Source organism: Pygocentrus nattereri, chromosome 29, assembly GCF_015220715.1.
Source record: "Pygocentrus nattereri isolate fPygNat1 chromosome 29, fPygNat1.pri, whole genome shotgun sequence".
Lineage (NCBI taxonomy): Eukaryota > Metazoa > Chordata > Actinopteri > Characiformes > Serrasalmidae > Pygocentrus > Pygocentrus nattereri.
In genome coordinates, this window is record NC_051239.1 from 21,037,006 (window position 1) to 21,063,436 (window position 26,431).

Genomic DNA, 26,431 nt, shown 5'->3' on the forward strand with positions numbered 1-26,431 from the left:
TTTTTAATATGTAGTCCATGAAAATAACAGATATCAGTTCATAGTTTTATATACTGTGTACATATAAATTATGAAGTGATTCTGCTGTAGAAGCCTTAAGTACTTGGCAGTCCAAATGCCTACAATTGTTTGTATACTTCAATTGTAAGTAAAACTAACATTTATAAAATGATATTAAATTATGAAATAGTCCATAAAACCAACACATATAAATAAAACAGAATGCAAATCATTAAAGTCAAATCAAGACAGCAAATCAAATGTTGAAACTGAGAACTTTTATTGTTTTTTGAAAAATAGTTTTCACCAGAATGTTCTCCTCAACCAGAATGTTTCACCAGAATGTTTCACCAGAATGTTCTCCTCAACCAGAATGTTTCACCAGAATGTTTCACCAGAATGTTCTCCTCAACCAGAATGTTTCACCAGAATGTTCTCCTCAACCAGAATGTTTCACCAGAATGTTCTCCTCAACCAGAATGTTTCACCAGAATGTTCTTAGTTGGTGTAGATGCCATCCATGTCGGTAGCAGGAGAAGCCTCGGAGTTGCCATCCAGCAATTTACCTTACATGCTATACCTGGTCTTGACAATTTCCATAAAGAATGTGACACCACCCTTGGTTCTGACACTCTATCTGCAACCCCATTTCCAAAAAAGTTGGGACACCATGCAGAATGTAAATAAAAACAGAATTGCAAAGACACAGCAAAGCCAGTGATGTTTAGTGGAGAGTGGTCACCTTGCACTTTAAGAAGTTAACATCCATAGCCTTAGTTTTGTCCAGATGAGCAAGTCATCCATGTCATGTGTAGCAATGCACCCCTAAACCATCATGAATACTGGCTTTTGAACTGTGCCCTGATAACAAGCTGAGTGGTCTTTAGCCCAGAGGACACAGTGTCCATGATTTTATGAAAAGAACTTCAAATGTTGATTTGTTGAACCACAGGACATTTCTCCACTTCACCTCAGTTCATTTTAAATGACCTCAGGCCCAGAGAAGGTGGCAGCCTTCCTGGATCCTGTTTATCTATGGTTTCTCCATCACATTTTAGAGTTTTAACTTACATTTGTGGATGCAACAATGAACTGTTTTCACAGACGGTGGTTTTCAGAAGTGTTTCTGAGCCCACACAGTGATTTCCTCTACAGAATCGTGTCTGTTTTTAATGCAGTGCTGCCTGAGTTCCCAAAGATCATGGCCAGCAAATACTGGTTTTTGACACATTCCAAAAAAAAATTTTTTTGAAACGTGTTGTTGGCATCAAATTTAAAATGGGCATATATGTTTCAAAAAAACAATATAATTTCAGTTTCATCATTTGATACATTGTCTTTGTCCTATTGTCAATGAAATATAGGTTTTAAATAATTTGTACATAATTACATTTTGCTTTTATTTACATTTTGCACAGCGTCCCAACTTTTTGGAAAGTGTTAAGTTTCACTTATGAAGTTACATTGATTAATATCAGAAATTGACAATTGTTTAAAAATGCTACTGTAGGTTTACGTAATATCTCACATTAGCGTCATATGACAGACTCTGATCATGATCATGAATTGAAGTTCATGTATGTTTAAGTTAGACTGACAAATGTAAAGACTGACTTCTAATTACTTTAAAATGCTGCATTCAATAATTTTACAATTCATATGTAGGTAGTAATATATTAACATTTCCTAACTGACATCTACTGGTTTACCTTTTACTATTTCTTAGAACAAACTTGTGAAATATGGGGAATCCTGGCTGCCAACTACTTAAATATGTTACAGTAAAATAATGTCATAGTGCATATGTTCACAGTCTCATAAACTGTAAACTGACATCTGTTGGTTTTATGGACTACTAATCAGAAATACCCATTTAATGTTTATAGCTTTATTTAAAATTTAAAAATACAGACAACTGTGGGAAAATTGAAAATTACTCAAAGATTGTACAGTAGAATCATTTCATAATTCATATATACATAGTATGATAAACTCTAAACTCATAACTGTTGGTTTTATTGATAAACTCTAAACTCATAACTGTTGGTTTTATTGACTACTTATTCTAAAAATCATTTTGATAATGTCTTTAGTTTTACTTAATGTACAATTAAAATATACATAGAACTGTGGGGACTTTGGCTGCCAATTACTTAAAGACTGTACAGCAGAATCACTTTATAATTCATATGTGCATAGCATGTTAAACTCTGAACTGATATCTTTGGCATTATGGAGTACCTTTTGAAAATGACAATTTTATAATGTGTTATTATTAAAAAAATCTTAAGTATGGGGAATTTAACTGCCAGTTACATAAATATTCTACACTTCATAATTCATATGTACACAGTATGGAAAAACTCAAATAAAACCAGTGTACACCTCTGATATAAGTAAATTATTAAAATACTCTGACAATTTTGGAGATTTTGGCTGCCAATTAGCCAAAAAAGGTACATAGTATGTAAACTCTGAACTGACTCTTTGATAAAGTAGTGAATTTGACTTCTGATATGCCTGAATGCATGCTTTTTTTAGGAAATCCATGCAGACATGGGGAGAACATGCAAACTCCACACAGAAAGGACCCTGGTCACGTAGCCGGTAATTGAACCCAGGCCCTTCTTACTGTGAGGAGACAGAGCTACCCACTGCACCACCATACCACCCATGAGCAAACAAGTACAGTCATTATTGTTAATCTTCATATAAAAAAATTATATAATGTACACAGTAGTGATTTAGGACTTCAGTATATAACTATTTAAGCACTTTGTAAGTATGGCTTTCCACAAGGAAAATTAAAAGTCATGTTAGAATTTTTCAGGTAGTGTAAAATCTATTAATTTGAATAACGACACATTACAAAATGTATGCTGCTGCATGCAACTCAAACTATTTAATTAACCATTGCTTCACCTGTTTTACCCATTTTGTATTGTATTTTATGCTAATGCTGTTTACTATCTGGTGTCGACCAGAGGATGATGGGTTCCCCTTTTGAGTCTTGGTTCTTCTCAAGGTTCTTCTTGCTCTTGGGGGGGTTTTCCTTGCCACTGTTGCCACTGGCTTGCTCAGGGGGGCTCTGACCCAGACTTTTCTGTAAAGCCGCATTGAGACAATACCTGTTGTAAAAAGCGCTATATAAATAAACTGTGACTTGACTGGACAAAAGAATAAAGCACCTTGACATCCTGGTGATTTTATGTTTTTTTTTTTCAATGTTAGATCTCATTTGATATAAACATTTTAACATATAATTAGCATGAAATGAACACAAGGAAGATGATATGTAAGCTGTTTGGAGCTTGTATTTTGTATTTACACATTCAATATGGCTAGACATCACATTAATCACTAAAATATGCTGTGAATACAGAAATTGTCACTGCAGCATTGTTTTGAGAACATTGAAGTATAGGTTTAGGATGTAAATGATAACTTTGTTTAGAAATACTTTGTCAAAGTGTAACTTTAGCATAAGCATTGTAAAAATTTTAACTTTTGGAAGTACTGTGCTGTTTGTATATATATATATATATATATAGTACTGGGAATCAGAATAACTCGTTGAAGCTCCAGTGCTTTATTGATCTGCACATTCATGCACTGATGAATAGGAATGAAACGATAAGAAAAAGTAAGAATAACAAAATACAGTGTGAGTAATGCCATTAAAGCTCAATAAGGTATAACAGTACAGGAGTGACTGGCTACTGTATACAATGCTGTGGTGGTTATGAAAACTTACATACCGTCAGCATAATATTTAATTGAATATATATTTTAAAGCTATGCAACCTGCAGTCACAAAATACAAAGCTTGTTTATAAACGGCTAACACTTCTTATATGGTTTAACACACAGAGGGACAAAGAATAGAGACTAAGAATACAGATGCAAGGCTACGCAGGCACTTTTTAACACAAATAAGATAAAAGTGCAAAATGAACAAGAATCTGATGCTGGTGGCATCCTGTTTAAATAAAAATACCACAACTTAGTAAGGCATGGGAACAAGATAATAAAGTGATGGCCACAATTTAGTAAGACATGGGAACGAGATCCTAATGAGTGGCCACAGCTTAGACATGATGTCATGGCTGCTGTAGGGTTAGACTGAACTATTCCCTGCTTTGCAGCTGCAAGGGAAAGACAAAGGCTGTCGTATTCTTCATTGAAGCACAGTTCTAACACTAAATAAATACCCTTTTTCGTAAAGTAGTTTTAACATAAAAGTACAGTTAGCATAACTTGATGTAAAACCTTGTTTTAACACAAAATTGACATACCGGTATGTATTTTAAGCATACTTCATTGATATTAACACAGCAGTAACAAATGCTCCTATGATATGCTTTGCATAAGTATAGTTTTATTATGAAATAAAATAAATAGAATATATTTTATGCATAAATATATCATCACTGTCCAGGGTGTATCCTGCCTTCTGCCCGAAGACTGCTGGGATAGGCTCCAGTACCCCCCCGCGACCCTGACGGAGAAGCGGCTTGGAAAATGGATGGATGGATATATCATCAGAGCCAAATTAGCACACCCAAATGAATTATTCTTTTTCAAAGTGCATTTAAATATAGATTCGGCGGGTAAAAATTTAAGCATAGAGTATATATATATATATATATATATATATATATATATATATATGTGTGTGTGTGTGTGTGTGTTAGGAGCATCTTGTATATGGCTTAAGTAGAGTTTCTTATTCACAATCTATGACTTTTCAGTGCTTTTAGAGTTTTCTTTTTTTATTAATGTAAATGCTGAGTCACAAATATTTGTTGTAAAGGGGAATGTCTGCACATTTTGTTAATGTATTTATGCTTTTACCTATATGCTCCTGCATGAATGCGACAATGTTAGTCACTTCGATTGAGAGATTGTTGCACTTTGGCATTTCCTCTGCTCATATTGTTTAGAAGAGGCTAACATCACATTTTCCCACATAACAATCAGAATTAGGATGTCTAGCACAGACAGGGCGCAACTAAATTAACCTCTTTGTGCATAATTTGTTGGAAGCTCAAGTCAAAGACTGTGTGAGGTTGATGAAACTGCTAAAAAAGATGCCTTTGTGTATATGTGTGTCCCACCATAACAGCCTCGTCCAAGGCCTCTTAGATGCTAGTGAAGCTTTGAGGCCTTTTTTAAACCTTGTTCTGATCCACAGTGTCCTGTGCACCAGTGAAACCGAATATGCCTTTTTATACTTTTGTTTTTTTTTTCATTTATTCATTTATTTATGGAGGGTGCTGAAATTATTGGCCACAACAGTAATGTATTTGTAGGGATTATTAGTTTTATAAATTAAAACAAATTGCCATTAGTGCAAAAGTTGTCATGCATTTGTCAGCAAATTGAATGTACTGGGACCAGTTGAAATTACACTGGTACTAATCACACACACACACACACGCACACACACACACATTTTCTGAGCCGCTTCTCCCTCAGGGTCATGGGGGGGGGTGCTGGAGCCTATCCCAGCAGTCATCGTGCGGAAGGCAGGATACACCCTGGACAGGTTGCCAGTCCATTGCAGGGCTGGTACTAATCAGTTCATCTGTATTTAACTGTTTAAGGACAAGCAGCATTGGAAGCCAGTGTGTGGAGGGCTGACTTTGTATTACAGAAAATATAATGGATGTTATTAAAAAAAAAGTTATATATGTGGTATTAATATTATTACAAGTATTAATATATGGATAATGTATGGATGTAATATATGGATAACTGAGGTTACAGTGTGTGCTCAACAACTGGAGAATAGAGGCAGGATTTCTTATATCTATACGTATCAATCTGTCGTTGTTTTTGGAACATATTTCTCCTGTATAATAAATCACATTATCTAAAGCTGAGATTTATTTTAGTCTTTGTTTAACCTATAATGATCATTAGTAACACCTAGAATCACTATCATTTTGGCCCTTTCTGACTGCTACAACTCGATTCCAGGCATTTGGAAATCGAAATCAAAAGTCTTCTTAAATTATATTTAACTTGTGTCCCAACTATATTAGCAGGCTTTATTCCTGTTATTCAGGTTATGTTTTAGTCTTTGCTTGTGTTGACAAGATAGGAATGGATGAAACACCCTGTTTAGGTTGTGTCATGCCATCAACACCCAGCAGTTATATGGTCATTTTACATTCATGGGAGAACAATTATTTAAATGCTTTGTACTTATTCTTTAATGAAAATGCATTAACAGTTCAAGAGACTTTAATTATTGAACATAGTGAACAAACAAAATTGCATCATGTAACTATGTAAATACAATATGACAATTCTGCAACACACACACACACACACACACACACACACACACACACACACACACATATATATATATATATATATATATATATATATATATATGTGCCTGTGTGTGTGTGCGTGCCTGTGTGTTTGTATACATACACACACACACACACACACAAACACTCACATAATCAGATTACATTACCTCTGCATACATATAATAGATGTGTTTACATATGTGTATTACATGGGTGAAACCACCACATAAAACTGTACATAACTGAATAAAATGATTATTAAATATATTAAATATTAATTGTATCATTTGTCATATATGACTAAAATGTAAACTGTATTATCTTTCAATTAAATAAAATATTCAACACCAACCATTTTAAAGTGGTACAGTAAATGTGAACAGAAGTGTGAAAGAAACTTACAGGTCTATGTAATAGAATAAAGACTTAAACTATGTTCGATACAAATATATGTTAATTTATAAATAGTACAGTATGCTTACATAATTTGTGTTTCTTATATCAGTCTGTGTGTCATGCTTTTTAAATTCGCTGTAGAGTAATATCACAATAATTAAGAGTTTAGCATTAAACACTTTTGGCTTGAGTGATACATATATCAATATTTCATTTGGCACTAGATGTGTTTTGGCCAGTAAAAATACTATATAACAGAATATATTTATCCTATAGAACAAATAAAATACAATATTTATACTATACAATAGATACAAATCACATAAATATATTATGTTTTTAGAACTGCTTTAAAACAATGAATATCTTGGTTAAAAGAATTCAGTTAGAAGAACAGAAATCTGGCTCCTGACTTCATTCATTGTATGTCTTTGTTAAATTTCAAGAAGTATTCATGAAGTATTGAGTAGCCAGGCTATAATGTCCTACCATGCTCTGCTGCATGTATGAAAATGCTCAGTGGGCTCATTTGACCACCAATTTGGATAAATATGGCAATACATAATGTTAGGGCCTCCCGGGCACATAAAGATCATCTGGCCTTGGTTGCATCATTGGCTATAGAGTTACAAACTCTCTGAAATTACAATTTGTTCAGAGTGTCAGCTCTTTGATATGATGATTCGTTTTAGTAACGGGCGGTCTGACAGCTGGCACTCATTACATGCACGTGTGTACTCAAGAGGTTAAAACTGATGACTTGTATACTTGACAAAGTTCTTGTGTCGTTATATTTAAATCACTGTAACTTAATGGACAAATAAACAATAAATAAGTTATTTTATGCATTAAGAAACAAAACAGATGCTCATGTCAGCTTTTCATTATAGAGTATCTTTCTGCAAAGTGCATCCCACAAGCATTTTCTAAGCATAATATTGTGTCAGGAGAGCAAATTCTAATAACGTTTTACAGTAATAAAATACATATTTACATACATCTGTATTATATACACAAAATATGCTCCATAGATGAAGATAAAGCCCTTTGCAACTACTGGATACCACAGAAGTGCAGAGACTTATATAATGTCATCTAGTAGGTGTGGCGCACCAATCCAGTCTAGTGTTCTTGGCTCAGAGGCTGCCATGATCATACACATGAATTGTTTCCCTGTTCTCTTATCTATAGGATAGATGGTTGTGGGAGTGAACCTTTTGTTGTTCTCTACAAACTCACAAAGCTTGCTGTATATTTGTGGAAACTCATGGCGAAGGAAGACACCTCTTGTTCTGAGTTCCTTTTGGATATTAATGAAACAGATTTCTCGTGCTTTCCTGCCCTCTTGTCCCTCTTTGTCAATATCAGATGTCCCAGGTGGAGGGGTGAGAATTAGTGTCTCCATGTCATTTTCTTTCTTCAAAACCTTTTTATCTGGGCTTGACGATGCCAATGACACCTTGGCATATTTGCGCACTGTTGCTGCTTGTAATCTGGGTGAAGGTCTGTTAGGCACTAAGTCACCAATAGCTATGGACACATTCAAAAGGAAACATTCACTGGGATCATACTCCTTGCCTGCATCTCGGAGTTCCTTACAGTACTCCCTAAGGCTGTCTTTGAAACTCTCCAACTCTCTGAGTGACAGATACGTTGGAGACATAGCAATGCTCTCAAGTCCAACTTGGAGAAAGTTATTTGCAGAAGCAGGATTTTGGAAACCTATGAACAGGATCCCTCTGCCTCGAGACAGGTAGCCTACTTTAGCAATTCGTGAGAAAGATTTATGAATCTCAGAGTTCTCTCTGCAATGTTTCAGGATATGCCTACAAATACTACTGATGCGACCATACAGGCAGCTCTCTTTGTGAGTATCCCAATCCTCCCGTCTGCAGTTTCTGGAGCAATAATAAGTGTAACAACTATGGCAGGATTTGAAATACAAGCTGGCATTAAACAGAGTTTCCTTATGCCGGCATCTGCTGTTGGAGCACACCATAGAATCATCTTCATCTGCACTTTGGTTGATCGATATGTCCTCAGCACTTCTCTGAAACCCCCCACAACCACTGTCTGGATCTTTAACGGTATCTGGGCTGGTCTTGGTAGAATTTGTTTGAGTGTTTAAAAGTCCAGAGTCTTCTTGATCTATTACCTCCTCTCCCTTTACCTCATCATCATTAATCAACAGTTTGAGCCGGTCTATCAAGCCCTCACTGGACTGCCTACCGTTTTGAGGTTTGTAATCACTGACTAAATCAGCTAACAACTCATCCAGTTGTTCAAGGCTCTGCTGCAAGGAACTGTTATTGTGCTTTCTCTCTGAGGGTTCTGATGGATCTGAAGGTCTCACAAGATTATGATTATTTGCATTTTGACTCTGTCTACCATTTGTCATATCCCAGCTGACTGAGTCCTTGTTTTTTTTTCTGCTGTTACCTGGACAAATGTCATTGTCTGTAATGGTAATCTCTGGTGTTACAAACCAATGGCATCCCATGCCAGTTCTGTCACTAGCATATTTCTCCAAAGAATTTTCAGAGAGGGACAAAGCAGCATACCGTCTTGGTGAACTTGAGAGGTTAATTATGACGGGGTTTTGTCTGTTGTCAGGGGAAACTCTTTCCTTCCCTTGCTGATAAAGATTCTCATAGCTCCTGCCTCGTGGAACCGTATGCTCCTTCTCCATATGTGGAATAAGAATGTTCTCCCAAGACTTTGAGTAATTCCTGACATCTCCTCCTAATCGACTAGGCTCAGTAAAGTGATTGACATCCCAACGGCTCATTGCTGGAGTTTTCTGTGGTGTCACCTGTGAAGATGGGTATTGACTGGAATATGTGGCTATGCTTGATCGGTACCAGTCATCTGGAACCACTTGAGAAATATGGGGAATCTGTCGCCCCTCTGCATGGTATGCTGTCACTGGAATAGAGTATTCTGCTGGGGAATGGCAAGACTGTGAGTAGAAAATCTTAGAATGGTCAGTGGGGAAAGCATACGTTCTTGCACTTTCTCTACAGTATGCTCTTGTCTGTGGTGCAGCCATAAAGTGTGTTCTGGGCTCACTCATTGAGTATGGTCTATTGTAGTATGCATCCAATGGTTGTTGGCGAGAATCAGCATAATATGTACGCACTGGCATTGTAAAAACCCATCTGGACCTTGGGTCATTTACATACTGACCACTGACTGAGGGGTTTTGGTTGTTGCTACTTTTAGTACTGTACTGGTCATCTTGAAAACAGGTTCTACCAGGTGGCTGGACTGGATACCTGGTGGGATCTTCTGTATAAAAGAATTTTGTTGGAATGTTTGGGTTAGACAGAGTTCTGTACTCCCTTGAATCTCTGAGTGAAGTCCCACCTAAAGAAATATGTGCAGGTTGAATGTAGCCACCAGGTATACAGTTTGGATAATGATAAGTTGGTCTGCAGTCCATGCTGTAACACTCACTGGGAGTGGGTGTTCTGGAGGTGGGCATTTGGCGAGGCACAGACATACTCCTGAAGCTCGATGTGGAATAACGCTGCCAAGGCATGTCATTTCTGGCAGCAGGTAGTTTCCTTGTGGTGTGCTCGAGAACTGCTGCATCTGGTTTGATATCTACTCGATATCTAACATGAGGAGAGTTGGCTAGCTTGTCCTGTCTGTTCTCTTCAAAAGAATCAGAGACACATAGGGGTGTTTGAGGCTGCAGCTTAATAGGGTGCACCTCGTTAACCAAAGCCCGATTTATATTAAGAGATGGCTCTCGGGTTTGGGAAAACCCTTCAGGCTTTTTTTGGTGGTACACTGGAGATTGCCCCCACCTTGGTGAAGGTTGTGAGACTATAATGGGTACAGGGGTAAGAGTGGCTCGAACTTTGGGCACACTTTTTGACCGAGTTTTGCCTTGAAGACTATTCCGTACTGACTCATTGGTTTTGTCAGTGCTGGTCTGTTGTTGAGACAGTTTTGTGTTAAAAAGATCAGGAGAGGAAAAACGAAGGTGGCCCTGCTGCCCAATATCATTCCATGCACCATCTTTATTTACTGTCTGACGCTCTGCTGTGTAAGGACACTCCATGGATGAAGAAAAGGTGTTTGGATCATCCAGTGACTCAATGAAGTCAAAGCTACGGCAATGTCTTTTGTTGATGGTTTCAAAGTTTTGATTTTGTGTTCCAACCATTTGGGAATCACATTCTTTAGTGGAGGGAGAACACTTGGTGAGCCCACAGTCTGGGCTAATTGTGATGTCTTGATAAAGGGTTGATACAATTATGTCAGGAGGATAAGTCCGTGTCATCTTAAAGAGGCTCTTCTACTTTTATGCCTCAGACTATACCACCTAAAAAAAAAAAAAAAATTAAGTGCATCTAGTCCTAGAATGTACACCATTAAATTAAGACTCAACACAAGAATCACATTTCCTTAACTGCTTTAATGTTGATGTTTTCTAATCCATTACTATACACAGACCCAATAAATGCCAGATAAAAGTTTTCATTTCACTATCTCATGCTGTCCAAATGAACAGCATGTCATGGTCTTGATTAAAAGCCTCAAATCCCTGAAAATGTTATACAAATTTATAGCAAAAACTGCATTCCTTGACGTATAATACTCAAATCCTTCAGGTGTTTAGCAATAAGCAAAAAAGACATGCACATCATTTTTCTCATCCTGAGATAAATGACTTTTGCACACTATAATGACTGAAAATTGTAAAGTCACATTACACACAAGTCAGAAAAATCACAGGCATCAGAATAAATAACAAATTAACAATAAATGAGAAAACACTTGATGTGGGAGTCTTAGAGAGAATATATAGTAAATAAAGGAATCCGTGTCTCAGTGATGGCAGTATTACTTTCTGTGCAGTTTACTGACTTTATTCTTTCTTCCATTTTGGCCCCATATAATAATAATAAAACATGTATAACCAAATTAAAGCAATTTTTAACTCCACAGTCACATTTACTACGACACGGTGATGAGACACAGGAGCTCATTCAGTGCAAGACTCATTCTACTGAAATGACCACAGAGCGCCACATGAAGTGCATTCTTACCTGTGGCCATCAAACTCTATAACTCCTCACTCAGTGTGTGATACTATGGTTCATCTGTGCAAAACTCAATACCTAACTGTACTGTTCATATGTGCAATAATAATAATTGGGTGCAACAACTCAGACGTACAGTAATTTGAACGGCTTTATACTAGATTATTTATTATCACAGTCACCTCCACTTTACTGTATTCACAAGTACTTAAATCTTGTGTACATATTGCAAATTTCTCTTTATCTTTGTTTTAAATTATTAAAGTGTTTATTCTTTTACATACATGGTTGCAACTGTAACAAATGCAATTTCCCTCTGGGATCAATAAAGGATTCTGATTCTGATCTTTTATGAAATCCACCTACAGCAGGGAAAAAGATCTTTCAGAGTGTAGTCAGATTTTGGTTCAATTTTCAGGTAATAGATTTTCATATTTTGAGACAATATTTAAATGAAAGAGGACATGTAGGAAATTAGGGCGAAAGGGCACATCACATTATGTTTACAGTTTGAAGATATATTATATACAAGAAAAGCAAAAGTGCACATTATAGAGGGTGAAATCCGAGAAAACGAACACCTTAGAACATCCGTTTACTGTAAATCTAAACCATATCTGTGCATGAGTTTAGCATATGCAGAAGGATGAAGAATAAACCAGTTAGTGGAAATAAACTGGAACAGCATTCTTTATTGTTTTTGTCAGACCACCATTTTCGATTACTGACTGACTGACTAACTTTGTGCGAGTAGTGTAGCCAGCGCTTGGTGCGGTAATGCACCCTAAGTTCACCTGCCATCATTCATCAAACAGAAGAAGACTTAAGTGCTGGTTTCTCACGCTACACAGTGTTGAGTAAGCTTGCATGTTGTGTCAGTGTGCGCGTGACATCTGGGTGGTCTTGTGGCTCCTTGTTAGATCTTTTTCCGTTACAAAAGTTACATTGTGCTGTCCAAACCTGCACCACTTAAGGTACAACAAGAAAATTCAAATAAAAGCTGACTGCTGTACCATTTAAGGTGGAACTTGAAAACTCAAATAAGAAGCTGACCTAAGCTTTGTGCAAGAAGGTGCAAATCTATTGTGAATATCTACATGGATTGCTGTAAATTACCTACAATGCTTCTGCAACACACTCACTGTAAATAAATGAATGTAACTCATACAAGTTAGTTTATAGGCTATTCAATGAAATAAACACAGAAAACAATCACATCAACGAGTTCTCTGTGTTTCACCAACCACACATCCATATCTAAACCTAAACAGCACATAAACATAATAAATAAACATAACACCATTCTCTCCATTACAAATCTTATCCCACTTTCTGAGTGCAGTACTCTTAAAATAGTATAATTTTGGACAGTACCTTTCCTAAACTCTGCTCTGTAATGACACTGCATGCTGCTCAGTAACAATGCTGACCGCCCCAACATGGCGTCACTGTTGACGTGCCTGCATGTCTGTATGACGCAGATGCTTCGAGATATGCAGACGGGGTTTCGCAAATAGCTGTGAACCAAAATGTGTCACTAAGCATTTCATAACGCAGCTCAAAGGCGAGCTGTCCAAGTGGTCTTGTACTGCCAGCGTGCTCTCAACAGATGAGCAGTTGAGTCTTATACAAAAATGGCTTATATAAACATAAAAGAATTGATACATTATCGCCTTTACATTCCAACAGAAGGGATAAAGCAGTCACTCTCCTCTACTTGCCCACATTTAGGTGTTGAGGCTGTTGGAATAACAGTAGACCCCTCTCAGATTTGTCATATATTGCCCTCTATCAGTACTGAGATTTAGTTATTATTTTTTAGCCTAGGTTTTATTTATTCTGTTAAATCTGAAGTAATTGAAAGCATTTTGTTTTAGAGGTGTCTGGTGGTGTTTATGTAGCCAGAAAACCTACAGTTGTCACTACAGAGGAAGATAACTCAAACACTTGTTCTACAGTTTTTCTGTCCATGTAAATGTTTTACTGAATCTGACAACCTTGCATGATTTTTAGTCTTTTTGTTAACTAATTGTTAATTGTGAGAGGCACACATTTGCACCTAGCTAGCTGACAGCGTTTGTAGTTTAATTAGTGTTACAGTGGTTAGTGGTGTTAGAAAGAACAAGGTTTACAGTCTGAAAAGCATGTTTCCAAAATTTGGTGTTGATCCTGGCAGTAAAATTTTACAAGATTTTTGTATAAACTATATTATCCTCTGTTGTACTGTACTGTCTTAAAACAAGTTGAACATTTCATTTTGCTAATTCAAAGGCTTTCATTTCTGCCAGAATGGATTCACAAGATATCCTGATATAATTTTGATACGAAACCCGACAATAATTAATTCATTATAACAGCCAAGTAAATTAACTGACTTAATCAAGTCATCAAGACAAAAAACAGGCAGGCTGTTTTTTTTAATAGCTCATGATGCAGGCATTGGTTGAATACATTTGGAACAAGGGTTAGTTGTATTCATTCAGAGAATTCAGAATGGGCACTGGATGGATCCATTCAGAGTGGACACTGAAAGCAAAGAAATTCAATCCATGCCAGATGTGTGTTTATTAGTAGAAGCATTTTTTATGGTTTGAATTTGATGGAGTTGTTTTTTGCACATAGTTTTGTTTTTAAAAAGACATTTTTCTTTTAAAAAAGACATTTACATTTTTCTAGGAATTTCTACTAAAAGTATATAATGACTCGACTTTTAGGTTTTGTTATTGCCCTGGTCTGACTTTAATAAGGACTCAGTCTCGCTTTGATTTGGATTTGGTCTTGGCCTCAACTAGGTATGGTCTTGGATTCATCTTGAACTTGACAAAGGTGGTCTAGACTTCTTCCCACATTGTATTTAGCTTGTGAGATGCTGAGATGCATTTTAAATGATGCATTATTTGCATTATTTACCAAAAGCTGCAGAGGAGAGAGAGCATGCAGCCAGGCTTAGCCTTGTTTTAGCACAAAAAAGAAAATCCTAAAAAGAGGCATCTTGTCCCACTATCAGAGTAACAAGGGGGTGAGTCTTGTAAAAAATCTGTCTACACACTTAAAAAAAAGATGGTTCTTCAAGGGTTCCTTAGTAAAGAAACATGGTTCTATATAGAACCATAAACACTCAAAGAACCTTTTGCATGAATAAAGGGTTCCTTGCATTATGAAAGCATGCTTCAGATTGATGGAGAACTTGTACATGGTTCTTTATAGCACCTTTTTGAAAATACTGTACCAAAAAGGGTTCTGCTATTGTTACAAACTTGTTACAATATAAATATGTTACAATAGAAGAACCCCTTTTGTTTGCTATTTAGAACCCTTCTGAAAAAAGTTTTTATAGCACCATCTTCAGCACATTCTCCATCAATATGAAGACCCCTTTCATGATGCAGAGAACCATGCAAAGGATTCTTTGAGTGTTCATGGTTCTATATAGTCCAGTTTTCTTTATTAAAAAACCCATGAAGAACCATCTTGTGTAGTGCGAAGGTTTTACAGGATGCATAAGTTATTTGAAAATCAGTTCTAGTCTTTGCACTGAAATGTGTTAATAATCAAAGCACTGCTCCTTAAATGAAATGGCGGTTGCTATGAGCCCATGTCTTATCGATTCACCTCATTATAGTAACACGTTTTAAACAGAGAGGTCTCGAAATCCCCAAATCTTATGCAGTGCAGCATAAACTACATAATATATTTAATATATATTAATAATATATATTTACATATTTATAAATATGCTGCATTTCCAAAGGGATCTTTTTTCTTATGTCTGGAGGAATTCTTACCCAAAAGGTCTAACTTCACATAATAATTTACCTTTTAAATATATTATTCCTTCCACAAGTGCCTCATAATCATATATACTAACAAATTTTCTTGTGCAACTGAATGTAAATTCATAGATCACTGTTTAAAATATTAAATCAATGGACTCCAAAATCTTCACACAATAAATCCCAGGAATGTAATTGATGAAATTTCAGAATTAGTTTGACCATAGGGATTCTGTAAATGTGTTAAGATTAAGTTTTGCCCCGATATATTTAATCAGCAAAGAAAATAATGGATGGGGAGCATTCTCCTATCCCCAAGATACCCTACTACATGATGCGGAAGGGTTCAATATTGACACATAATGCACAACTGTACATATATGCTATATTTATGACTGCTCTGGTATTAACCATAGGGATTCTGTAAATGTGCTAAGATTAAGTTTTTCCCCATCATTTCTTCAGGAGACAAAATAATCGATAGTGAACATTCTTCTCTCCCAAGTGAACCTACTATGTGGAAACGTTCCATATTTCCGCATGCTGTACACCTGCATGCTATATTTATGACTTCTCTACTCAGGTCTTCAGTGCTTGGCACTCGAACATTAATTTTAAAAAAGAAGGAAAGACCATTTATTTTATGCATCCAGTACTAGGACAAAGAGCTTTTGTGGTTTTGTCTCTCACACTTATATATATATATATATACACACACAGGGTGAGTCAAAAGGCGCAGGACACCGTTTTATTTCTTATGCTGTCACAAGCCTCCACGATACAGTGCTGGAGGTGGTGTTTGTTGCGGATTTCTCAGCATACACAATTTGTTTGAGATGACCCTGGAGATAAAAGTCAATAATAAAATAAAAAATAAAATAAAACCAAACAAAACATGTCTTGTGACTTTTGACTCACCCTGTAAATTATATATATAAGTGAGTCAGAGACCACTTTTAATTTGTTCAATTTCCCGGCAAAATGGCTGGTAGGTACCAGTTATTCACTTTTAATTTTTCATCTGTGTGGAGAGTATATAGATATATATAGATATAAGACATCCATAAAGAAAGTTCAAATGAAACTAAGCAAAAAAACCCTAAATTTTAAAATACTATTAAAACACAGAGCAAAAATAAGACTTCTAACAAGACCTGGTAGACCACCAAAACTGTCGCTGTCATAATGAACAGTACTTAAAACTTTGCTTTCATCTTTCCATTGGATAGATTATAAGATAGATCCAGAAGATAATTCAACACTGTGGGTCTGAAAGGATTTTTTTGGACTGTGAGAAGCAGAAAATCACTTTGAACACTGACGTGGAGGTGTGGCAAAATATCCCTGAAGATTTCTTTGAAAAACTGAAACTAATTCTCCTGAAGAGTATTGAAGCTGCCATACAGGCAAAAGGTAGATACAGGCCTGGATCATCCAATGGGTTTTATGTGCACATGCCCTGGGGCCCAAACCACTTGGGGGCTGCCTCTCGCAAGAAAATCTAAACAACTGTCTCAGTGGGAACTGCACTAAAAGAAAATGGACTATTACTTTGTCCTAGCTAGCAACGCAAACAGCAACAACAAAAAAACGTTCCATTATATTGAAAAGTTTCCATTATAGTGTGCTTGTCTTCTAATTGAATACTGTCTTTCGGCTGGTAAAGGTAGACTCTGAGTTGAGACTTTCTCTAGCTTAGTTACAGGGCTGTAGTACCTAGTACTTAATTGTAATTACTAGTTTCAGGTGTGGTTTTGGGTTAGCCAAAGGTGTGAACTGTCAGTCACAAGGCTGATAAATTGAGGAGGTGTTCTGCTACAGACAAGTTTGTCTGTAGTGGTCTGTAGAAGCTCTAATTCATCAACTGAAACGTGTCTGCTTAACTTTGGCTAAGTATTACTTTGTTATCCTTCATTACCTTTTATGTCCTTATTACTGTGTCTATCATGTGCTTTACAATACCTGTTTACTCATCCCAAAGATCATGTAGACTACTATACCTGTTTACTCATCCCACAGATCATGTAGAACCACTCATCGTCACAGGACCCCTAATTCCAGTAACGTCATCTGTCCCCCACTGTCGTCAGAATCAGTGTTGCAGGTGGGCTCTGGAATTGCCAATCTGCTGTGCAGAAGACAGACTACATTCCAGCCCTCGCATCCTGGCACTGACGGAGACCTGGATCACCCCCATGAACTCGGCGACTCCAACAGCCCTGTCCTTTCACTTCTCAAATTCTCCACAGCAGTCTGGCAGGGGTGGTGGCACAGGTTTGCTCTTGTCCAGAAATTGCTTTTTCTCGTCTTTCAATTTCCTCCTTTGACTACCATGCACTACACTGTATCTTTCCCCACTTAACTTCACATCATTCTTCTTTATCGTCCTCCCTCTCCTCTAGGCTACTTCATTGATGAGTTAGACACTCTACTGAGTCTCTTCTCAATCAGTGAAACCCCGCTCATACTCTTGGGTGACTTCAACCTGCCATCAGACAAGCTGCACTCATCCTGCCTGTTACCACTGCTATCATCCTTTGACCTCGCCCTCAACCAGACTCCTCCAACGTACAGAGCAGGCAATGCTTTGGACCTGATATTCACCAGACCTACCTCCACGCTGGATGTGACAGTAACTCCCATGCATCGCTCTGATCACCACATCCTATCTTTCTCACTCTCCCTCCCTGTTACTCGTGTCCATTCCACCCCTTTGTGCTCCTCTTATCGGCACAACTTGCACTCCACTCCTTCCTCATCTTTCACCTCAACTATCCTAACCAGCCGTCCCCATCCTGACTCATTTTTCTCTCTCTCACTGAACATGGCTACAGATGCTTTCCTTTCTTTGCTCTCATCTGCCATTAACTTTGTGTCCTCTCTCCTCCAGGCCAGCAAGATCTTCCTCACCTTCCCCCTGGGTGACGGGTGTCCTGCGCAGCAACTGACAAGAACTAAGGAAGACTGAGAGAAGGTGGAGGAAATCCCAGCTCAACTCGGATCTTCACTCCTACCAATCTCTCCTTTCCAAGTTCTCACTCAAAGTTACTGCTGCAAAGTCATCTTTCTACAGAGGAAAACTGGAAGCATCAGCATCTGATCCATGCAAGCTCTTCAACATTTTCTCCTCTCTTCTCAACCTCTCACACCTGAGGATTTTGTCACCTTCTTTGAGAATCCACCAGTCTTTTGCCTCTGTCCAATCTCCTTCCACTAGACCACCTCCTCTCGTTTTCAATCCTTAAACTTTTTTTCTTCTCTTACCACAAATGCTGTCCTTCAACTGATCAAATCCAGTAACCCAACCACCTGCCCACTGGATCCCATCCCATCTGCATTGTTTCAGTCAATCTTCAAGGACCTACTGCCCTTCATCACTTTTCTCATCAACAAGTCCTTGGCATCAGGCGAAGTTCCATCAACTTTCAAGACTGCAAGAGTACTTCCCATCTTGAAGAAACCCATGCTTGACAGCTCTCAACAGATGTCAACAACTACAGACAATCACTTCTTTCTTTCCTTTCAAATATTCTTGAACGTACAGTCTATAATCAACTTTCTCTCTTTCTCACACAGAGCCAGCTCCAGGACTCCAACCAGTCTTCAAACCAGACTTCAAACCAGCACACTCAACAAAAACTGCCCTCATAGCAGTCACAGAGAAGCTCCAATCAGCAATATCAGCCAAACTGTCATCTGTCCTGATCCTTCTTGATCTCTCAGCAGCTTTTGACACAGTTAACCATACAATCCTTCTGGACATCCTCACCAACCCTGGAATCACTGGCTATGCGTGGAAGAGGTTCAAGTCCTATCTGGAGGATCGCTCTTACCAGGTAACATGGAGAGGGTTCACATCCTCTCCATGCAGGCTCTCCACTGGTGTCACACAATGCTCGGTGCTGGGTCCTCTTCTCTTTTCTCTTTACATTAGCTCTCTTGGTGATGTAATATCTTCTCATGGCTTCTCTTATCACTGCTATGCTGATGACCCTCAACTAATGTTTTCTTTCTCACCCTCTGACACACAGGTTTCCAGTCGCATCTCAGCTCTGTCTGTCTGACGTCTCTTTATGGATGGAAGCTCACCACCTGAAGCTCAATCCTAGCTGAGCTGCTATTCATCCCTGCAACTATAGGTCCTCATCATGATCTTGCCATCTCATTTGAGAACTCTCTGATTGTTCCGTCTGTATAGGCAAGAAGTCTTGGTGTGACTCTAGATGGCCAGTTATCATTCTCGACTCACATCACTGAACCTAACTTGGTCATACAGCTATCTCCTGTACACCATCCGTAGGATCCAACCCTTCCTCACCCAAAAGGCCACCCAGGTGCTAGTGCAGTTGACCGATGCAACTCGCTCTTGGCTGGTCTTCCCATGCAGGCCATCAAGCCTCTGCAACTCATCCAGAATGCAGCAGCACGGCTCGTCTTCAACCTCCCCAAGTTCAGCCACGTCACCCCATTGCTGCACTCCCTTCACTGGCTTCCTGTCGCTGCACGCATCCGATTTAAAACCCTAATGCTTGCCTACAAAGCCAAAATTGGACCAGCCCCTACCGACTTGATGGCAATGGTGAAATCTCGAAGTGTACCACGAGCCCTTCGAGCTTCAAGTACAGCTCAGCTTGACCCACCATCCTTCAAGGCGCATGGAAGACAAGCATCAAGAATGTTCTCTGTACTGGCACCCAGGTGGTGGAATAAACTCCCACTGGCTGTCCGAACAGCAGAGTCTCTTGCTGTCTTCAAACACAGACTGAAGACCGTCTCTTTACATAGCACTTAAATGAGCACTGAATTAAGTACTGTTTGCAATATATTGTGCTGCACTTATATATTTTCTTGTATTGCACTGTGTATTGTAGTTTACTGTATTGTATTGTACGGCACAGAGTTCTGTGTTCAGCTCTTCCTTTTTTCTGGGGATCTACAGTGACTTTTGTATCTAGCAGTATCTGAGCTCAGGACCGTCTTTTTCTCTAACCTATTGGTAACTAACAAAGATACTTTCTCTAGATAGACAAAGCACTTCTTGTAAGTTGCTCTGGATAAGAGCGTCTGCTAAATGCTATAAATGTGAAAATAAATAATCGATGAAGCCATCTACACAAGCGGCAAGTGGCAGAGTATGTTTGGCAGAGTACATTTGACACTGTAATTCCACTGTAAAACGGATGAGGAGAAAATCTTCCATGAGAGGAATCTCTACAACCATTCCAGTAAACAATCTGGAGAGAAACAGCCAGAGAGCTGAAAGTTAGAGGTGAAAACTGTTTGTTTTGTGTTAGTTAACTAGTTAGTTAAGGTAGCTAAGTAGATACAAATTAACATGACCGAGCTGCCCAATACCACAGCAGTATAATGCTATGTCATTAGACTACTGATGTTAAATGTGGTGATAAAATAACCTGTGCAGCAACCATCTTTTGGTAGGTCTGTGGTTTGTTTATGTTTTGACTTGTCACACACTTTTGACGTTTCCGGTGTAGACATCTTGCAGGCCTTGCAAAGTGATGGGTGTGATATAATTTTGTGTTACAGTCGGTCAAAATCATGATGCTCTCCACATCTTTCCTTAAGATCAATTATTTTTTTTCCACCAATCACTGCTTAGTAACCATTACACTCTTATATGAAGCTCCAGGTGTTTAAAACATGTGCCTGAGGGATTTATAAAAGGGAGACCTGTAACTTTGACAGGGGAAGGTGCCTGTTGCCAAAGCCAACCATTACCAACCCTACCTTAAAATATTGATTTGTCCTTGTCAGCAGAGATAATATACATTTTTAAAAAATGTCCACGCTCACTGCTGCAGTATTCTTTAGCTAGGATGCTTGATGGTTTGGGTTTCTAGATTTTCTGTTTTTTATGTATCTTTATGCACATTTTCAATGTCTCATTGTGACTTATGTTGTCTTCATTGGGGTCAGGGTTGGGATAGCTACTGAAAAATGAGCAGTTAGCTACTTTGTAGCTACTTTCCCAAAATGTGTAGCCACAATTTAGCTACTTTTCCAGAGAAAGTAGTTGCTACTTTTTAGCTACTTTTTGAAAAGTAGTGCACTATATTTTAGCCACTTTCAAAGAGAACATTGTCAGAACGTTTATGAATCTCTACCTGACACACCAAACAAGCCCAACCGATAGTGTGAACAAGACATTGCATTTAATGATGTGCCAGAAAGAAACATACAATTGAAAAGCTGCAAATATACAAAAAAGATCACCAAAAAGTGTGACCAACAATCAAACTTACACACCCAAATGTATAATATCCAACATAACTTAAGACTAAAGGGAAAGTCAAATATTCCAGGTTTTTTCTAGCAAAAATCAACAAAAATAACTGAATACAAACCAGAGAATTTTGTGCAAAATGTTGTCAACTGTAGAAATAAAACTGCTCCAATTTAAGCATTAGAGCGTTACTCTTTGCCACAGCCTTAAGTAGATTCCACAGGTGTGTGGAGTTGGACCTAGTCAGCAGAGTTCCCTGAAGTTATAGTCCCTTGCTGCCATCGCCCTTTGCTGGCAGTAGCTGGTGCAGGCTGGACCGCTTGCTGCCATTGCCCTCTGCAGGACCCTTACAGGAACCCCCCATCTTAAGGACAGCCCCAGAAGTCCCCAGGCCAGCAGCACGCACCCGTCGGAACTCCCTAATGAGTTCCGGGTCCAAGATATGGTGTGCCGGAACCCAAGACCACTCCTCAGGCCTGTAGCCCTCCCATTCTACCAAGTACTGGATGCCATCCCGCACACGGCGGGAGTCCAGGAGGCGATGGACCGTGTAAACAAGGGAGCCAGCAACAAGATGCAGTGCTGGGGGCCAAGAAGGGGATGTGAGAAGGGGATGTAGCTCAGTGTTAGAGTGCATGCCTCGCATGTATGAGGTCCTGGGTTCAATCCCCAGCATCTCCAACGAGACACGCTTATTATTGGGGCAGTCATGGGCTGGAGGTTAGGGATCCAGCCTCGTGACCGGAAGGTCACCGCTTCAATCCCCAGAGCCGACAGCACATGACTGAGGTGTCCTTGAGCAAGACACCTAACCCCCAACTGCTCCCCGGGCGCTGCGGATTGGGCTGCCCACCGCTGCGGGCAAGTGTGCTCACTGCCCCCTAGTGTGTGTGTGCTCAGTAGTGTGTATGTGGTGGTTCACTTCACGGATGGGTTAAATGCGGAGGTGAAATTTCCCCGTTGTGGGACTAATAAGGGTCACTTAATCTTAAGTCCCACAAAGGAACAGCCTAAGGCACAACACGTGAAATGCAAGGTAGATCCGCATGGAGGGCAGAAGGCGTAGCCTGTAGGTGACTAGGTTGATATGCCAGTAAACCTTAAAGGGCCCAACATATCTAGGTCATAGCTTTTTAGACTCCACATGGACCTAGGGGTCCTTGGCTGAGAGCCAGACCCACTGGCCTGGCCGAAAAGTGGGTACCAGGCGCCTCTTGCAGTCTGCCACCTGCTTTCTGGCCTTGGTGGTGGTCATGAGAGAAACACGGACCTTCCGCCATGCCCTCCAGCAATGCTGCAAACTGCTCTGCAGCAAGAACCCCAACCTTGCACTCCTCTTCAGTGAACATGGGTGGTGACCCGGAGCCAGGCTTGAACCGCCACCATACTAGGACGCACAGGTGACAACGGGTAAAACACTTCAAGGAAGTGGAAATGAAAAGGCGGGAAACCATCAAACAAAAGAAACACTGAAACCAGCATGCTCAAACAAAATCTGAACTAGAAAGGTGAAATAAAAGAAAATGAAACACACCTCCTCTGTAAGAAAGAAGGGAAGGTAGACTTTGTTTGAGCTGTTTGTTCTTGGTGGAGTAAACACCCATTCCATTTCTTGGAGCCATTTGTAGCTCAAGACCCTTTTTTGGCTTTAAGTAGCTTTGGGACAGGGTATTCTTTGAAGCCCTCTTTTCTTCTATCTTTAGTTTTTGGGGTAATTTCTTTTCTCAGCCCTCTTTTCTTTTTCCCGGTGAACGACAACATTCTGTGGTTCATTTTGCGCATTTTACATTTCATAAAACTGTAGCGGCTACAGCTACTACCTACAAATATTTGTAGCTAACTACAAAAGGTAGCACGCTACTTAGCTATTCCCCCATCCCTGATTGGGGTAAATGCTGCATGCTTTATAGGGAAATGTTGTACTAGTTGTTGGGTTTAATTTGACTTGTCTTGACTTGACGTGTCTTCATTAATATGTATGTAATCTTGCTACTGATTTGTCTCGATTGAAAAAAAATGCACCTCTCCTTGGATCACCACCTTATCGTGGTGGAGGGGTTTGCGTGCTTGAATGATCTTAGGAGCTATGTTGTCTGGAGCAAAAGCTCCTGGTAGGGTCTCCCATGGCAAACTGGTCCTAGGTGACAGGTCAGACAAAGTGTGATCCATAATAACCCCTATGAAGACAGAAAAACAGGACTTGTGTACCCTGCCCGGAACAGGGTTACCGGGGCCCCACCCTGGAGCCAGGCCTGGGGGAGGGGCTCGCCAGCGAGCGTCTGGTGGCCGGGCATTTACTCATAGTGCCCGGCCGGGCCCAGCCCGAAGGAGTTACATGAGTCCCCCCTCCCATCGACCCACCACCAATGGGAGGGGCAGTAGTAGGGGTTCGGTGCGTTGTGGATCGGGCAGTGTCCGAAGGCGTGGGCCTTGGCGTTCTGATCCTCGGTTGCTGAAACTGGCTTTTGGAACTTGGAACGTTACCTCACTGGCGGGGAAGGAGCCTGAGTTGGTGCGCGAGGTTGAGAGATACCGGCTAGATATAGTCGGGCTCACCTCAACACACAGCTTGGGCTCTGGGTCCAATCTCCTTGAGAGGGGCTGGACTTTATTCTTTTCTGGAGTTGCCCATGGTGAGAGGCGGCGGGCAGGTGTGGGCTTTCTCATAGCCCCTCGACTCGGTGCCTGTATGTTGGGGTTTTCTCCGGTGGACGAGAGGGTAGCTTCCCTACGCCTTCGGGTTGGGGAACGGGTCCTGACTGTTGTCTGTGCTTATGCACCGAACAGCAGTTCAGAGTACCCAGCCTTCTTAGAGTCCTTGGGAAGGGTGCTTGAAAGTGCTCCTCCTGGAGACTCTATTGTCCTACTGGGGGACTTCAACGCTCACGTGGGCAATGACAGTGAGACCTGGAGGGGTGTGATTGGGAAGAATGGCCTCTCTGATCTGAACCCGAGTGGTGTTCAGTTTTTGGACTTCTGTGCAAACCACAGTTTGTCCATCACGAACACCATGTTTGAACACAAGGATGTCCATAAGTGCACATGGCACCAGGACACCCTAGGCCGCAGTTCAATGATTGACTTTGTAGTCGTGTCATCGGACTTGCGGCCATGTGTTTTGGACACTCGGGTAAAGAGAGGAGCTGAGCTGTCAACTGATCACGACCTGGTGGTGAGTTGGATCAGGTGGTGGGGGAAGATGCCGGTCAGACCAGGCAAGCCCAAACGCATAGTGAGGGTTTGCTGGGAACGTCTAGCAGAAGAACCTGTCAGATTGATCTTCAACTCACACCTCCGTCAGAACTTTGACCAGATATCGGGGGAGGTGGGGGACATTGACTCAGAATGGGCCATGTTCCGTTCCTCCATTGCTGAAGCGGCTGACTGTAGCTGTGGCCGTAAGGTAGTTGGTGCCTGTCGGGGCGGTAATCCTCGAACCCGGTGGTGGACACCCCAGGTGAGAGATGCCGTCAAGCTGAAGAAGGAGTCCTACCGGGCATGGTTGGCCTGTGGGACACCAGAGGCAGCTGGCAGGTATCGACAGGCCAAGCGATCTGCGGCTTCAGTTGTTGCCAAGGCAAAAACCCGTGTATGGGAGGAGTTTGGTGAGGCCTTGGAAACTGACTTTAAGTCGGCTCCGAAAAGATTCTGGCAAACCGTCAGGCGACTCAGAAGGGGAAAGCAGTGTGCCACTAGCACTGTATATAGTGGAGATGGTGTGCTGCTGACTTCGACTGAAGACGTCATTGGGCGGTGGAAGGAATACTTTGAGGACCTTCTCAATCCCACCGACACGTTCTCCAGTGAGGAGGCTGAGTCTGGGGACATGGGAATAGGCTTGTCCATTACTGAGGCCGAAGTCGCTAAGGTAGTTAAGAAGCTCCTTGGTGGCAAGGCTCCAGGGGTGGATGAGATCCGCCCTGAGTTCCTCAAGGCTCTGGATGTTGTGGGGCTGTCTTGGCTGACACGCCTTTTCAACATTGCGTGGACATCGGGGGCGGAGCCACTGGATTGGCAGACCGGGGTGGTGGTGCCTCTTTTTAAAAAAGGGGACCGGAGGGTGTGTTCCAACTACAGGGGAATCGCACTCCTCAGCCTCCCTGGCAAGGTCTATGCAGGGGTACTGGAGAAGAGAGTCCGGCTTATAGTCGAACCTCGGATCCAGGAGGAACAGTGCGGGTTCCGCCCTGGTCGTGGAACACTGGACCAACTCTTCACCCTCTCCAGGATTCTGGAGGGTTCATGGGAGTTTGCCCAACCAGTCCACATGTGCTTTGTGGATCTGGAGAAGGCATTCGACTGTGTTCCCCGGGGTATTCTGTGGGAGGTGCTTCGGGAGTACGGGGTACATGGCTCTTTGCTACGAGCCATTCAGGCCCTGTACAAACAAAGCTGGAGTTTGGTTCGCATAGCCAGCAGTAAGTCAGACTCGTTCCCAGTGAGAGTTGGACTCCGTCAGGGCTGCCCTTTGTCACCGATTCTATTCATAATTTTTATGGATAGAATTTCTAGGCGCAGTCAAGGGATGGAGGGTGTCCGGTTTGGTGACCTCAGGGTCACATCGCTGCTGTTTGCAGATGATGTGGTCCTATTGGGGACATCAGGCCGCGAACTTCAGCTTTCGCTGGATCGGTTTGC

At 40.5% G+C, this 26,431-nt stretch overlaps 1 protein-coding gene and 1 non-coding gene across 6 annotated transcripts in view; one reads left to right on the forward strand and one right to left on the reverse strand.

Moving 5' to 3' along the window:
* Positions 1 to 1,872: 1,872 nt before the first annotated feature.
* The window catches only part of unm_hu7912 (un-named hu7912), a 34,247-nt gene continuing 9,688 nt past the window's right edge, over positions 1,873 to 26,431 (reverse strand). For 3 of the 5 annotated variants that reach the window (XM_037536095.1, XM_017709504.2, XM_017709506.2), the window contains one exon: positions 3,574 to 11,055. In XM_037536095.1, the coding sequence (XP_037391992.1) occupies positions 7,804 to 11,013 (3,210 nt within the window). In that variant the 5' untranslated portion in view covers positions 11,014 to 11,055 and the 3' untranslated portion in view covers positions 3,574 to 7,803. Of the gene's footprint in view, positions 3,129 to 3,573; positions 11,056 to 26,431 lie in introns of those variants that run through there. The other 2 variants (XR_001858371.2, XR_005129904.1) reach the window with 1 other exon arrangement.
* Positions 22,403 to 22,474, forward strand: trnaa-cgc. Its single transcript has one exon. It is a non-coding gene; the product is annotated as a tRNA-Ala (tRNA).